The following is a 17,709-nucleotide window of genomic DNA, read 5'->3' as shown; positions in this document are numbered from 1 at the left end:
AGATCCAGAGTTAGGATGGATCTAGGGTAGTTTAATTATTAATACTTATAATTTTTGTTTTTATTTATTTTTATTTTTATGTAATTTGACAGAGTCAAAATGTTTAGATAATATAACATGACATAACATAACATAGCATAACAGGACATTACGACATCTCTTCCATATTGAACTGGACAACACCTCTTGACGCAATAATAGATGACCTACCTTCCTTTGATGAGTATTCTAGATGTCGTAGGGCCTTCAGGCTAGCTATTTGTAGACCATAATAGGGCTACTGGCTGGCAAAGTTGAATATAATAGGAGAAAAATTTTCTCCTAGGGTTTACCCATTTGGGTAGTTAACCAGCTTCATAAGAAAGGTTTCCTTAAATAGCCTTCACCAGCAAGATCAATAATGGATTGGGAAATAATACTTAAAACCCTTGCCAAGGAGCACAAAACTAAACAAGACAAGGGATTGAACATTTATCAGGCCAATTAAGGAGAATGAAAGAGATACAAACCCAAGATGTCCTCCTTACAATTTGTTAATTTTTGGTAGCTTAGTGACAAATTCTAATCATAGGACTAAATTCCTCTTTTAGAGAGGACCAATTTTGACAATTGAAGTGCTCAATTTGGACAAGGGAAAGTGTATTTTTGAATTGAATCCCACATGTGCACATATGATCATGTCGTCCCTAAAGCAAATTGGAGACCCTTGGAAATCTATAAATACAAGTGACCTCAACCTCGTTTGGATACATCATGAAGCATTCTTCTATTCTTGTTTCTTTGGTTTGGTTCGCATAGGTCTGAGATGGTTCGTGGAAGTTCACTCGCACAGGTTCGAGATTGCAGGGTCTGAAGCTCGCACATGTGCTAGGGTTTTGGTCTCTAACCGCAGGCATGTAACAAACAATTTTTGGTCACAACCATAGGCACACAGGCCTATGCATGCAGTTGCAGGGTTTTAGCCGCACACATGACTCTCTCTCTCTGCGGTTGGGACCTAGGGTTAGAGTTTTTCAATTGTCTGAAGTTTTCGTCAGTTGACCGCAGATAGTGACAATTGTTCACAGGCTTCTAAATCAGGGTTTTTGATTATTAGTATCACTGGGTTCATCTCATGGATGTTGTTTAGTTTATCTTGCTGGATAGAAGATATGGATCATTGTACTATCTCTTTGCTGAATCATTCAATGACAATCTAAGAAGAAGAAGAATTTGAAAGGGTTTTGCCCTGGTCTCTGACCAATCCTGGTGTCTCTATGTGTGAATGCTTTTTTTCCATTTGTTCCTTTATGTTCCACTGCATTGATGATGATATTGTTCTTTCTATATAGTTGCATATGTTGCTGAATAACGATGTAAATTTGAATTATGTTTTGATGTTGTGGGGTGAATTTAATATGGAAATAATGAAATGCAATTATCAAAGCAAAGAACCATATAGCCCTAAGAAAAATTAACACAATTGACAAAGTTGTCCTTCAAATGCATTGATCTTACTAGCTAGTAGTTCTCTTGAATATCCACAAATATATCTTCAAAACCAAGAAAAATAATCAATAAAGGGAGAGCTCCAAGGAGTTGACATCAAAACACCAAGAAAGATCTTTTGTTAATGGCTTATAAAAATGAGCTCCAACAAGTCACACCAATTTGGAATGAGGGGAGAGCATTTATTTATAGATGAGTCTTCTAACTCGTTTCCATTCTTTATTCCCTAAAACTAGTTTAAGGAATCACATAAAAATTACTTGTCACCCACAAAAGTAAGGAGACTAAGTCCAAAATAAGAATAGGATGACACATAGGCACAAAAACCCTCATAAGAGAGGTGATATAAAATCCTCCAAAAGGGGCTGCTTCTCCATAACAACTCCATAAAAGCCTCAAATAATGCTCATTAGCCTTCAAAATATGTCTCAATTGAATGCCCATGCCCATTCCTCAAGTCAAGGCACCTCCACGAAGCTTGGTAGTAACCCTCTACACGATTACATCATGACTAGGTCATTAAAGCCCTAAAAAGAAAATTGATGTCCAAATGAGTGAGGTCGACCCTCAAGCTCAACTGGCTAGTGTTCATGTTGTGCCTTAAAGCGATGTCCACATTATCCTCATTGTTTTAATTGAGTGCCTAACTATTTCTTCATGCCAGAAATTCACTCAAGTAGCCCCTCCAAGTCATCACATGCTCCAAATAACCGCGATGGCTATTATAAGTGGTCACACGTACTGGTTGATCCTCATAATGGATGAAAGGAGCTCAAAAAGTGATAAATAGGGAGAGTGCTCTTCCTTTCTCAATGTGGCATTTGTAGAGAATGACCACGTGAGTTTAAATAGCCCAACTATGCCTTGGAAAATGTGACCAATGCCTCGATAAATGTGAGATCACCTTGAGATATATGAAAATCCATGAATAAGAGCAAGATCATCTTTTGGCCAAAGTGCAGTACATACATAAGAGAAGTGGGTCTAGTAACCACTCAAGTTGTACTTGAAGATTTGTCGAAGTTTCCATAGGCAAAGCACATTCAGAAGCATTCCATCATCATCCGATCCTGTCAAAATGTCAAAATTCCATAGTTCATCAGTTTTGTATTCCATATTATGCAACCCTACAAGGATTATGTAAAAGTGATTCTAGTATGATAAAAAATGAGTCATGTAAAAGACCTAGGTAGCTTAAGACTATACTAGCAAGTGACTTCACTCTAGGGAGTTTTTTTCCTCAACCCATTATTTGTGTTTTTCAACACTTATAATCAATTGAGTTTTTCTCCTAGATATACCCCAAAGCTAGAGTGCGGCTTGATGGTAGAGTCTTAGGTGAGTCCTAGTGTCTATAATTAATGTATATTACCATACTAGATCATCTCTAAAGTTTTGTAAAATTTGATTGAGTCTAAGCGTCATATTTTAATTGTTAAAAGTTCCCTGTTGGACGAGATTTTTAATATTATGTGACGTAAAATGTAATAAGTGTTGTCTATAGAAGTTGTATAGGGTATGAGTACTCGAAATTAGATCTTAACACCTCAACTTTCGATCTAGACATACTTTGAGGGTGGAAAAATATGTATTCACCCCTCAAAAACCCATTTTTTAATTTTTTGGCAAAAATGGCAAATAATTAGCCAAAAAATAAAATAAGAGAAAAATATAAATTCTCTCCAAGTGGAAAATTGATAAAAAATGGAGTGGACTTTCCCAAGAAGAGAGTCAAGGTGATGGAATCTCCACAAATCAAGCAAGAGAAGTCCCAAGAAAAATTTGATGGTCTAGGAAACAACTATTGTCCTGGCAAAACGAATTTTTAAGGGTGATGGTCCAGGATTGGTTAAATTGAATGAGGGCTTTTCAAGGTAAATGATAGAAAATATTTTTGGAGTGGTCCAAATCACTCCGGAAATAAAATCTCACACACCTAGCCACTCCTTCCATGCAAACATCTCCTTGTCATGGAGATCTGCGTAAAGGTATCAAGGGTTCGATTTTCTTGATGGTGAAATAACCGTTTTGTGGATGGATCTAGACGTTTCCACTCGTAGGGGAATATCTCTCTTATTTTTTCTATAAATTGAGCTCTAAGCTCCTCATTGTGACATCAATTGCAATTCTTGAGCTACTGGCTAGAAAGACTTTGGGGAAAATTCTTTGTGATGTTATTCTTCTACATCTATGGTAAAATTTTTCTGATTTATTTGTTCCTAATGCTCTACTGGTGTTAATTAAATTGTTATTTCCATTTGCCATGATTTGGATCTATTGATGTACAATTATCTTGCATTGATATTTGGATTAGAGAACCACTCTAGATCTAGAAGCGCTAGTGGGTTTTTGGTTGGACCCCTAGTCTTCTTTTTCATTGTGCTATCTAATCCCTTGTGGATCTAACAATATCTTGTGAAAGTGTGTAGAGATCTATTTTCTGAATCAGATCTTGAGCGTTTGGGGAAGTTTTTGGTTGAACCAACCAACTCTCAAGGAATAGAAGTGGAAGAACCCACATAGATCTCTCTCAAAGGGTTATGAAACGATCTATTTCAAAGGGATTTTCCTTGCCATAGCTTGTAAATCTTATCATTAATTTTTCAGATCTATTTAATTCATGAGCTTTATTTATCAGATCTAGCTATTTTAGAGCTTATTTTTGCTACCCAAGAGCGGAGGTGTCCTCACACTCTTTGGGCTAGTAGATCTATAAATTTTTGTATATATTCTAACCTCTTTGTATATAAATAAATTTCCCTTGTATATATATTTGGATTCTCTCTTCTATGCTGGTGCAGATCTGAAAGAGGAGGGTTTGGATTGGAGAATTTTGCATAAATTTTTATTTTGCGGGTGGACCCTTGAAGATTGAAGGAGATAATCTGAATTTTTTTGAAGCCTTCTTCTCCTTTGTTCGTGAATCAAAATTCTCACTCAGATCTCCTTTGAAAAGGCTAGAAGACTAGGGTTTTGTTAATCATTTTGAAGGGATCTCAATTTTGAAGCTTGGGAAAAATTTTGTTTTTTTTGAACTTTTGAGCCCTTTTCTCCTATCTGCAAGTGAAAAAGGAGAGTCCCTCTCTCTCCTATTCGAAATTCTTTCTCCTTTTGGATGTCAAGGGTTTGAGAGAAAATATTTGGAGGAATTGATCTGTTTATTGAGGAAATTTTCCTTGTAAATCATTGCCATAATCATTGTAAAATTCCTCATTTCCATCTTGTATTGTGAGGGAGGGTATTGGATTTTAAAGCTCTATATTTCTTTGTAAACCCTCCTTAAGAATCTAAAGCTCTCATTCTTCTCTAAGAGGGTTTCACTGTGTAATAGTAATAAAATAAATATTTTCTTGAGGGAGCTTGGGGTTTTTCCCCTTGGTATCCCACCTCCTCATTTGGAAGGAGAATTTCTTGGTTGATTGATCACTAACTTGCTAGACTAGTTTATTTTCTTGCATTATCTAATTTCTAGATCTAGTTTCTAATCTTCATTTGCAAGTAGTTCTAAATCATTCATCATTTAATTAGCTTGTTTTGATTTCATTGAGTAATTTGGTTAGCTACTTGATCTAATTGCCATTTTCATTGATATGGTCTTAAGTTTCTTGACCTCATTGTGCTTCATTGAGGAAATTTACTTGCTTCATTGATCATTTACACACTGTATTAATCAATTAATTTGATCATATAAGTGAAATGGTATTTTTCTATTGATATATTTTAAGGCATTTCACATTTGAAGCATTTCGTTCTAATTGTCAAATCTTAATTTCACTTGAAGCACTCGTGTTAACATTGCATCTGATTTGCATCTGTAAGATTTACCTTCAAGCATAAGCTTGGTTGATAGATATTTAGGACCAACTTCCCTAACTGTCATTCAACAAAGGCATGCGGGTTGCATTGAAGTCCTAAGTGGGTATTGTTAATGAGGCCTTAGCCTACTCATCCTAGCCTTCTTGCAACAATCTCAGTCCTTACCAAGTTGAAGGAATTGAGGGGAAGTCAAACCTTAGATTAGGCATTAATTAAAATTAACCAAGACCACTTTGCCTCACACACTTCACATACACTTGTTTGCATCTTTCACACAATTGGTTATTGTTAGGTTGTGATCATTTCATCAAATTTGCAAGTATTTCATTTATATTCTTGTACTTGTTCATTTACATGCTCTTGCCAATTGTCCTTCAATGTTATTTCATCATAATTGAGCATATATCTCTTTAAAGTACAAGCTCTATTTCCTTGCAAGTTCTAAATCCATTTATTGCTCATATCTCAAGGTTATATATAATCTCTTGTGTGGTTCACTAACCTCTTGCCTTGTAGCTTCTCTAATTGTGCAACTTGTTGATCTTCTTGATATATCATATTTGCAAGTATTGTGGATTTATTTGTGAGCATATATTTCTTGCAAGTATATTTGGCACTGGTCTAATTATATTTGTCTTGCAGGATATCTTGTTGAATATAACTGATTTATCTCCATTATTGATTGTTATATGCTCTTAATTATTCATACTTGCTAATCAATCTCATTTCAAGATATAATTCAAGTTGTTAAATTGGTGAAGCCTTAACTAATCTAATTAACATCATAATCTCCTAGAGCTTGTTATCCTTAGCAAGTTTTCCCTTAGAATCTTCTTTAGGGACCACCCCCCTTAGCTTAACTAGGAGAGAGCTTAAACAAAGAGAGTTGGGAATAGGTGACAGCCCTTTCTCTGAGCGTTTTGCCTTTAAGGCCACACCTAATGGGATTAGGGACTTTTCCCACATTAATCCAAGTGTGCATCTTAGGCGACAACAGGGTCCATGTGGGTACAAAGTAGGTGTGATAAACATGGGTAGGACAACCCTTACATGGTGCAATCACGTTTACATAGCATATAAAATAGGTCAGTGACTATGGTTCGCATAAATAATGTATTGTAATAGATCCACCTCATGATGCTTGAATTCCTACCTAGGATTAAATGCTCGATTTGTTGGGAGTTACCACCATCAAGGAATAATTGATTGGAGCAATAAAACGAAGCACTTTGTATTTGAAACTAAGAGGACTGGTCATGATTGGCCACCAAAGGGGTCTGGGCTACCAACTAGACAAACACTTTTACATCAATCATCTTACCATGGCATGAATAGAATACATATATACACTTTTGGCTCATACATATATACATATATACAATGCAGAGAATCTGAGTGTAAAAGAGAGTCCTATTTATTATGTTTTAAAGGAAAAGCATTCCTTAAGGGGGTGGCAATGTATTGGACGCAAATAATAATAATAACAATCCATAAATAATAATAGGTAGGTTAATTAAAGGTCAAAAGCACATACCAACCTCATGCATATAAGTATACCATCATGAGGCTCATTGTAACATCAGCTTTTTTATCAATAATTTATTACTGAATATATGTTTTATATATTTGTAGAAACACTCTTGCAATAAGTGATAAACAATTTGTTTTATCTCAACGTGAAGGAAGTTCAAGCAGGAACAAAGATGTACGTTTCTCCTAACTATGCTTTGAGGAGAAAGCATCCTTTAAGGGGGAAGCACATGTAATGTACATAAACACTCATTACATAATGATAATACCAATAATATATGATATAAACCCAAGGGTCATAGTCGTTAACACTTGTGACTAATGAGTGAGTATTTATACCATCATTATAGCTCTTGTAAATCTTCCCATATCGTATGGTTATATTAATAAATATTTATTTATTTTGATATGGATATTATGTGTTATCTCTTTCATGGATGATTTTATGAAGGCAGTAGAAGCATGACTATTTGACAAATATGTCTGATGACAATAAATTTAACTCAGCCAATTATAATAATTAGGATATGTCCATCAATCAACTTATTAATAAGTCCGGGGATCTACAAACCTCTACTTTATGAGCACTGTCCCCCGGGGCTGGAGATCCAGCATCTCTGATTGGCTATGCAAATGTTTCGTTAATGATCTGTTTAGTTCATTACACGTGGAGAGAAAAACGTGTATGGACTTATATGTCGCTACGTTTTATTTGGACTAAAATCTGCTGAATATTCTTCTGATATCTTATTTATAAACTATCAACAATATATGCTGTTTCTAATGCCTATGTTGTTTTTGCACTGACCTTTTTTAACTGTAGATTAACAAGGCTTCATTGCTGTTGCTTCTAGGAAACAAATTGTGCATGCTCAAGTGAGGATGCTGTCTTTATACAATCAGATGTTATGTGCTCACCATCCTGGCTTCGTCTAACAGGAGATAAGGTGAAAGAAATTGTAAGCTTTGATGCGTCTCAGTCATCTGATTCATTGGAATGGCAGAGCCAAATTCAAGCTGAAATCTCTTGTAAAAAGGGATCAGAAAAATCACATGACAGTACAGTAACCAGAATTCTTTCTGTTGAGCCCCCAAGACCATTCAGTAGCCGCTGGTTTGGAGGTTGGGCAGGATTGGTTAGATCCTAGCCTTTAAATCTGTCTTCATTTTATTGTATCAATACTGGTTTTGATTTATTAATATAAGACTATAAGGTTTTTATTATTGCACTTTAATTTGAACATGCTAGCAATGTGTACATGAATGTTGTTTCATTTGCAATAGATAGATAGAATTCCTGGCAATATTTTAATGCCACATATTACAAATACACTTTGATTTGTGGATTGTTAACAGGAGAAGGAAACACACAAAAACAAAACGTTTGAAGCCACTATGTGTGTGCAGAAGCCTTTTGTGGAAGAGACAAGCTACCTTACTGAATCTTTGGATATGGATATTGGGCGTCCCACTTCAGTGAAATACTATTCCGGTGAGGCTCTGAAGCAGCCATCAAATACTGATTGTGACTTCTTAGACATGGACATACAAGACCTAAGTAGCAGCAACAAGGTAGTATGTGACACTTTGTCTCAAACTTCTGTTCGGGGCTCAAATTCACCTTTGTATGATCCGCTATGTTCTGTCGTTCCTTGTAGCCTAGATCAGGAAGATGGTCTACTTAATAAAAATACAGATCTGGTACATAGCCATGGAATGGATCCAATTCTTTCCTCTAAAGTTCATGCAGATGCTTCCCTGCAAGTTCATGAAATATTGAAATCATTGCAGAAAGAAAGTACAACACAAAGTATAGCTGATTGTTTTTTGTCTCCATTGTCGAGCTTGAACAAGCCATCTCAACAATGGCATAATAATGAAACGGAATGCACAAGAACAAACAGCATTGGGGGTGAATCTCAGGTTTGTGCAAAACGCAAACGAGTTGATTCACTAGAGCAGTATAGTGCTGGTTCCAGAGTCATGCAAAATGAATCTATTCAGCTTCCATTTGAATCTAAAGATGTTGAACTTTCAAGAAGATCTGTTATGATTGACTCTATGAAAAGGTTAAAGAGAGATTATCCTAGTGATGGTAATGCCACTAGTATTAAAGACAAAAAAAACATTGATAACAAATCTGCTCTTCCAAAAGAGTTAGCTGTACAGGGCCCTATTGAGAGATTGGCAAGAGATTGTGCAAATGCTAACACTGTCAATGACACTCTTGCTAATAGCCAAAAGATTATAGGCGACTTTGCTGATTATGATATGTTAGAGTTTGAACCTCTTCCCCTGACAAAGGTTGTTGATTGTAATGCTTTACATGAGAAAGATTCCTCTTGTGGAAAACAATGCAAATTTCAGGACCAATGTAAGAGTGTTGCCACTATACATGATCTTACTTCTGGAGATCTTGGGGAATACAATACTGTTAGCACTACACATAAGTCTTCTTGTAATCTACTAACTGGTCTTGAGGTTCGTCGTGTTGTAGAAGATTCTTCTCCTTTGCTATTGGATTGTAGAAAGAGGCGGAGACTTAGAGCTTATAAAACTATCGAAAGTGGTAGTACTGAAGACAGTAACTGGGAGAAAAATACTTCCTTAAGCAAGAAACACTCTGTTGCTGCAGTTCTCCACAATACTAATGATTATGAACCAGCTAAGAATCTGTGTCACTTTCCAGTTTTGAATCCACAAGAATCCATTGAACATTCTTCCTCAAAACTGCAAGGGGGTGGTGCATACGTAAAAAAAGTACATTTCTCAGAAGACATTACCAAAATCCAGGAAGATGTTGATGACTGCCAAAATGGTCCCCTCCAAGACACATCTACACAGTTCTGTCAAACACATGAAGGTACAGTTACTTGCTAATGGTTGTGGGTATCAGCATTGTTATAAACTTATAGATGTTTTGAGTATCCTATTTTTAAGCAGCTATATCAATGCTAATACTCTGAATCTGCTATGTACTCTTTGATTACTCAGTGATTAAATTTTTTACTCTTTTTGCATTGCATGGGTGAAACAGTGTGCAAGAATGTTTGTGAAAAGACGACTAATTTTGTAATGTCATTCACAGTCCAGAATGCGAAGGTTGGAAAGAAAATGAGAGAAGGTAACTGTAGGAAAGACAAAAGAGAAAATGCTGAGCGGGAAGTGAGATTTGAGGGCATGGAATTTCTTCTTACAGGATTATCTAAGAATAAGAAAAATAAGCTTGAGGCACTCATCAGAAAGCATGGAGGAATTGTGCTTTCGAGTCTGCCATCATTTTCCCATGCACGTGTAAGGGGCATACAAAAAACTCAATGCTTGAGTAGAAAATGTCCTATTATTATATCAGCACAGCAGGTGGGTTAGTTATTTAATTGCAGAAGTTATATCTGTTTAGTGAAGTTTATTGACTAACTCTTGTCTGTACTTTGTTTCTTTCTTGAATATACATCCTGTACCATATAAATTTGTGGATCATGTATTGATGGTTTTGCATCTGATGGAAATCCCCTAGGCTGTGTGTTATGCTCCCAAGGGGGGCCTATATTGGGTTAGATGTATATAGTATGACCCGAAAGGGCGAGGGGGGGGGTGTGTGTGTGGCTATATTGGGTTAAATATATATGGTATGACCCAAGGGGGGGCATATATGGGGTTAAATGTACATGTAATATGTATGCATATGAATAGGGTCATCCTAATAACGAAGGGACCACATGTGCAATTTGTGGATAGGTATGTATAGAGATAATGTATTCATTATGGAGGAGATGTGATTTGGATGTATGAATGTATTTGGCTATATTGAGGTTCTTATCCTATTATTATTTGTATTGGAGTTTTGCTCCATTCTCACATTGCTGTACATGGTGTGTACTTCTGGATTTTATGTATTTGGATCATAACACGTGCTTGACAAATGCTCTACATTCCTGAATTTGAGGTGTTGTCACATTGAATGTCTAGGCACCGCGACAATGACTCAGATCGGGAGCTGTCATCCTGATCCCCAAACTCTCCGTTTAGGCTGTCTTCCTACAATAGACTAAGGGGGGTAGACCCTGAAGAAGGACCAGTTGGGAACCAACGAATCCGGGAGAAAAAGTTGAGAGACCAAATACTTGTTTAGATTTAGCAAGACTTAAATGATTCGATTTAGACAATTGATACCAGTGCCTTGTGGAGTCAACTAGCTTGCTAAGAAGTTTAGGACCAAGTACAAGATAGAAAACTGCTGCTAAGAGATGCAAGATGCGATTGGCAAAAAGATGAGTTAGTAGTCTCTGAGGTAAGATCGTTTTAATGTTTAAGTACTTAGAATAAATTAACATTATAACAAGAGTACTCAATGAAGATAATCCTACACAAGACAAATGCAAATAGGATACAAAGATGCCAAAGATGTAATCGTTCAAGTAAATAACGCCTATTAAAGAAAGATGCCAAATGACCATAAACCAATGATATTAGTGTCAAGAGAACTAGAGAATTAAATCATTTATCCAATTTATACTCAATGACAACTCTTCAAGATCAACACTCTCCTTAGGAATTTTCCAAGATAATGCCAATTATGTAGATGCTCAAAATACTCAATTTCAAGAACTGAAAGATATACAATTTTCCATAAGTCCACGATAGAATACTCAATAAAAAATACTGATCACAAATACTTGAAAATTTTCAGAACTAATTATTCAAGAAATATCCAATAATCCAAGTAAATAGATCCAGACTTAGAGTTAATTTCCTTCTTAGAAAATGAGCGATCTCAATAAATATCAAGCATTAAAACCAATGGTCACAAAACTTCGCTGAAGCATGCAAACAATGAAAGCCTAAGCATTTAAATTTCAACGATTTGATATCCAAGATAACAATGAAATTTAGATGCTAATCAATGCTAAACATCTTCAAATAATTCTGGAAATACTTAATTTTTCTAATGTTGCATATCCAGAAAAATATATCTCTTCTCCTATAGTCAAACTTAGAGAAATTTAAAAAATTATATGTTGCCCTGACTATAGAAAAGTTTTAAATTTTTAGCCCACAAATATTTTAAAGATTATAGGCCCAAAAATAAAAAAACCTTGTCACAAAAAAAGGAACTTAGATTTAAAATTTATGTCACACTTTTATTAAATTCAAAGTGATAATGGGTATAAAATAAAAATAATTTTTTTAAAGGGCCAATGTGATAAGCAAATTTTAATGTGGAACATAAGAGTTTAATTTTTACAAGGGCCAAAGGCCACCTTTATAAATTAAATTGAAATAGTTTTTTTTGAGGGAATGTTTATAAAAAAAAATAATGTTTTGAAAGGCTCAAGACCAAATCTAAATGAATGCATTGAGATTGAATAGGGCAACAAGAGGGAAAGAGGTGTAAGGAAGGAGATGCGGGTTGAGAAGGCCGATGAAGATCGCTGGTCGAGGAAGCAACGTGAAAGAATGAAACTTGTGTTGAAATTTCCAAGTCTAACACGTTAGAAATTCTTCTTGCATTATCTGGTTTATTTCAGCTACTTGTTTATTCCTTAATAAGTTATTTAACCATATAAATACTGAAAATAAACATAAATGCAGTCTCAACTCATATACAAATCATCAACTGAAATAATAGACAAACACACAAGGGACACCATTATTTTTGGGCAATTGTCCCCGGAAAAACCCAACTTGGGAAAATCGGTGCACAGTTATGAGGGTTTTATTATTAAGCAACTTTCTTGAGTACAACTAGGGTGCCAAACTGGCTCACCCAATAGAGATATCTATTTGTCTGTAATACATCTCTTTGGAAGCAAATATTCAACAAATCTGCTCCACGAAAAACCTTCCAACGCTTCTTTGAGGCTCTGTTTCAGCCCTCCTGGCCTCTGCTTAGCTCTGGAACCCTCTGCGTTAGCCCTCTGCTGCTCTGCGCTGGCTCTCTGGCCTTCTGCGTCACCCACGCAGGCCCTACTAGCCTCTACGCAGCGTCTTTGGCCCTTAGCGTGGCTCTGCGTACCCTCCTCAATCACTGTGTTGGCCCTTCGGCACTATCTCTTCCTCTCTGCTATGCACTCACTGCCCCTCGCTGCAACTCAGATCACTTGTTCGATTTCTCTTAGCAAACCCCGCTCCAAAAAATCGAATTGAATGATCAATCTTGCTGTATCTCCAATTGACCCTCAAGCCTCCTCTTATACTTTTCCTGTTAAGTCTTCAACGCCTGAGATTAAATCTCTAATCAACAACTAAGATTAGATTTGTCTTGATCCATGTCATTTATAACCTTCTCACCTAGTTTTATATTAATACCCATTAATATTTTAATTTTCCTAAGTTTAGACTTAGGAACTCCATTAAAAATATTAATTATTTTAATATCTCTTTAATCGGGTGGAATTTCCCCAAACCATTTCTGGGTCTCGGAGATCTCATGTGCTTTAGCCTCTCCACCAATTTCCATGGCAAGAGCACAACCGATGCTACCACAAATCAACACTCCCTCTTAGCGAGGAATGTGATCTAGTAATGTTCCACCACTGAACATCACACTGATCCTCCAATACCGGTACCTGTGCTAATGCTTAGCTTGCTGCCCAACATCCACTGCATTGCTGCCCCCTGTACTGCTGCCCATGGCTCTGCCACTGCCACTGCTACATCTGTAATGCAGCTCCCTCTGAATCCGTGCTACTGTTGGTCCTTCCTCCCAACACTGCATTTGCATTGTAGTTGTCTCTCAACACGCTGCATCATGCTGCCCATAGCACTACCACTGCTAACTGTTGCACTGCAACTCAGTTACCGAGAAGTAAGTAACTGATCTACCCAACCACTGACATCCTTGTCGGTTTGGAAGCCCCTTGATGCTGAAGCTACCTCTGCTGCTATCATGTGCTCCCTCTGCTGCCTCCGCGTTGCTACAACACCTCTATGCCTCTCGCACTGCTGCAACCACCTCTGTGGCTCTCTGAAATGTTGTAACCATCTCTGTGCCTCTCACATTGCTGCAACCTGCACTGCGCGGCTACAAACCTCTGCACTCTAGCACTGCCTTGTCGCTCCATCCACATCTTGCTTCTACCGACATCCGTCATCCTGCTACTGTCACTCGAGGCTCCTGTAGCCGGATATGATCCAAGAGTTTGGGTACCTCAAGGATCTTGCCCCTCATCTTCTGTAGTCCTCCTGACTATAGCTCGATGTCACCCCACCTCTTCTCTAGAGGTGCATGAGCACTCATGGCATAGTTGTCATCAGTCTTGGCTTCTTTCTCTACCTTAGCCGGCACTGCCTTGGAGTCAGAAGCCTCTCCCTTATTCTTCTTTCTGGGACACTAAGTTGCATAATGACCTAGCTCCCCACAATGGAAGCACTTTACCTTGGAGATGTATTTCTTCTTCCTCTTCCCCCGCTGTTCTGCAGATGCCAGAGCTGCATCCTCCTCCTCCTCTTTCTTGATTTGACCTCCTTTGCTGCTACTTCCCGCCTTGGTCAACTGTCTGATCTCTTCTTGGCGAAGAGCTGCCCACATCTCTTCCCATCTTGGAAGATCAGCTCTGCCCAAAATGCTTTGGACAAATGTCTCCCAATCCTCGGAGACTGCATTCAGGGCGGTCCTCACCATGAACTCCTGATCCGATGTGGCCCCTATGGAAGTAAGTTGGTCCCGAATCTCTTGCAACCTGCAGAGGTATAGATCTATCTGCTCCCCCTTTTGCATCTGATACTTCTGCAACTGATTCTCCAACATCATCTTCATCTGCACCGAAGTGCCCTGATACAATGTTGTCAAGGTATCCCACATCTCCTTTGACGTGTTCTTCTCGACAATATGCGGTATCACATGATCCTTGACCCCATCAAGGATTATGCACTTTGCCTTGGCCATTGCATCCTCATACATTTCATTATTAGCTGGGTCGAATGGGATAGCCACAGTTCTCAAGGCGAAGCCCTTGATGCGATGTTTATCCAAAATAGACAGGATCCTAGCCTTCCAGATGACAAAGTTGGAGGCCTCGTCCAACCTGTCTTGATCCCTTAGTCCATTCATTGCCATCTTTGCTCTTCTACTGGACTGCCTCTGAGTCTTGACTTCCCTCCTGGAAGTGCTCTCCTAGACTCCCTCTGAGTCTCGATTTCCCTGTTGGAAATCTTCTTGCAACTGTCGATCCGCTCCTCTCCAATCCTCTTTGCAACTGCAACTCGGTGCTGGATTCCTTGGCTAGAAATCCCTCAAGGCAACGAATCTCCCTACCTTGGTTTTGTCCCGTTAGGTACTGTTCTGCTTCGGCATCAACAACACCCCACCAGCTTCCCAATCCACAATTTGCCCACAACTCCCTAGGCCCCAACAGCGGAAGAAACTGAGCCTCTTAGCTTTGCGCAATCCCGGCAAGACTGAATCACTCTTCAGGCCAACTGCGTCAAGCCTACCTGACTGAGTAGGATGACGTGGCTCTTTGTGAGCCTCTTTTGCCTCTCTTTGCCTGTCTCTACCTCTGCGTTGGCCCTCTCTCTGTCTCGAAATGATGATGCAGGCCCTTCTGCGTCACTCCTCTAGTTGCTTTCTACTTAGGAACAACTTTGTCTCTCGGGATAGCTGCTACTGCTGTAAATACTTCTGATTGTGCTGGTGCCTTCAGTCCTCCTGTGATCTGCAAATCTCTGATACCATGTTGAAATTTCTAAGTCTAACACGTTAGAAATTCTTCCTGCATTATCTAGTTTATTTCACCTACTCATTTATTCCTCAACAAGTTATTTAACCATATAAATACTGAAAATAAACACAAATGCAGTGTCAACTCATATACAGATCATCAACTGAAATAATAGACAAACACACAAGGGACACCGTTATTTTTGGACAATCGTCCCCGGAAAAACCCAACTTGGGAAAACCAATGCAACAGTTCTGAGGGTTTTATTATTAAGCAGCTTTCTTGAGTACAAGTAGGGTGCCAAACTGGCTCACCCAACACAGATATCTATCTGGCAGTAATACCTCTCTTCAGAAGCAGATATTCAGCAAGTCTGCTCCACCACAAAACCTTCCAATGCTTCTTTGAGGCTCTGCGTCAGCCTCCTGGTCTCTACGTAGCTCTGGAACCCTCGTGTCAGCCCTCTGTTGCTCTGCGCTGGCTCTCTGGCCTTTTGCGTCAATCACGCAGGCCCTGCTAGCCTCTGCGCAGTCTCTCTGGCCCTCTGTGTGGCTCTGCGTAGCCTCCTCAATCATTGTGCTGGGCCTCTGACACTATCTCTGCCTCTCTGCTATGCACTCACTGCCCCTTGCTGCAACACAGATCACTTGTTCGATTTCTCTCAGCAAACCTCACTCCAGAAAATCGAACTAACTGATCAATCTTGGTGTATTTCCAACTGACCATCAAGCCTCCTCTTATACTTTTCCTGTTGAGTCATCAACGCCCGAGATTAAATCTCTAATCAACGACTAAGATTAGATTTGGCTTGATCCATGTCATTTAGAACCTTTTCACCCAGTTTTATATTAATACCCGTTAATATTTTAATTTTCCTAAGTCTAGATTTATGAACTCCATTAAAAATATTAATTATTTTAATATCTCTCTAACCGGGTGGAATTTTCCCAAACCATTTCTAGGTCTTGGAGATCTCATGTGCTTTAGCTTCGCCACCAATTTTAATGGCTAGAGCACATCCGATGCTACCACAAATCAACAACTTGAGCAACGAGGATCTTAAAGGACGAGGGAGGAGAGGGTTCCAAAGGCGAGGAAGCATGACACAGAGAAGGAAGCTGGAGGAGCTCATGCAGAGGAAAAGAGACTAGCTTGAAGAGATAAGAGATGTGGGTTAAGGCTGCAATGAGCTCATGCAGAGGGTTAGGGACGAGGGCCAGGATAGGATGAGGAACGCATATGGAAGAGGTGAAGGTATAGAGGAGTTGCGTGAGGAAGGAAAGGAGGACGTGTTAGGAGCTAGGGCTGTGGGGGTTTGTCGAAGGGAAGAACGTGGAGAGTGTGAGGAAATGCGAGCAGAGGTAGCGAGGAGATGAGGACCAACAAGGAAAGAAAAGGCAGAGGAGGGTTTGCAGAGGGAAAGAAACCGAGAGGGCTTAGGCCCTAGAATTTAAAAAAAATTTGAAAAAATCTTTTGCCCATAATTTTATTTTAACGCTCTAAGAGAATTTTTATGAAGAAACCCAAATCTAGAATTCTTTCCTGCAAACAAATTATTTTTAAGACAAGATCTTGCCCTCCAGGGTCTAGATCCGTCTCATATGTCACGAAATCTCCTTGAACAACTTCAGATCTTCTCCTACACGAAACAAAAATGAAACTGTAGATCCCGCATATATGTACAAAAATAAAATTAAAACCCAAATCCCAGGTTAGAAAACAAAAAATAAAAAATTAATTTTTCAAATCTATACACTTAAATTACAGATCTATCAAATCTGAGGAGTATGAGTCCAACTCTGCTCCTAGATCTGAGGAATTAGGCACAAGATAATTAATTTAAATTTAGGCACAAGCCCCAGAAAACCATGCAAGAGGAAATCATAAAATAAGCCTAGGGAATTAAATATGGAAGGCTGTTTAGATCTTATTTCTTTGGGAGTCGGTCCAGCCGAGGACTTCCTTAAACGCCCAATTCTGAATCTGAATGATTTTTGCGCACTTAAAGTTAAACTGTCAAATCAATAGAGAAATAAAACAAAAATATAACTATAAAGAATTGGAGATACTTGCTAATTCAATCATTTTTTTTTTAAATTTTAAATCCAATAATCTATGCAAGATACCTGTGCAATAGATTACTCCACAAAAGTTATTAATCAACAATTTATCAAAATAATAACCAACAAAATATTAAGAACAAGATTACCAT

At 38.2% G+C, this 17,709-nt stretch overlaps 1 protein-coding gene across 1 annotated transcript in view; it reads left to right on the top strand.

Moving 5' to 3' along the window:
* LOC149235826 (uncharacterized) overlaps window positions 1-17,709 on the top strand; it is a 296,225-nt gene that overhangs the window by 129,239 nt on the left and 149,277 nt on the right. The window contains exons 5-7 of the mRNA XM_089368685.1: window positions 7,689-7,970; window positions 8,191-9,697; window positions 9,923-10,194. Coding sequence (XP_089224811.1) covers window positions 7,689-7,970; window positions 8,191-9,697; window positions 9,923-10,194 — 2,061 coding nt within the window. The remainder of the gene's footprint in view (window positions 1-7,688; window positions 7,971-8,190; window positions 9,698-9,922; window positions 10,195-17,709) is intronic.

The sequence above is a fragment of the Pinus tabuliformis genome, chromosome 8 (genome assembly GCF_031772625.1).
Source record: "Pinus tabuliformis cultivar Carrire ecotype Pingquan chromosome 8, CPIR1, whole genome shotgun sequence".
In the NCBI taxonomy this organism is placed as follows: Eukaryota; Viridiplantae; Streptophyta; class Pinopsida; order Pinales; family Pinaceae; genus Pinus; species Pinus tabuliformis.
The sequence above is the reverse complement of the archived record's forward strand: the minus strand, read 5'-3'. Positions and strand labels throughout refer to the sequence as shown.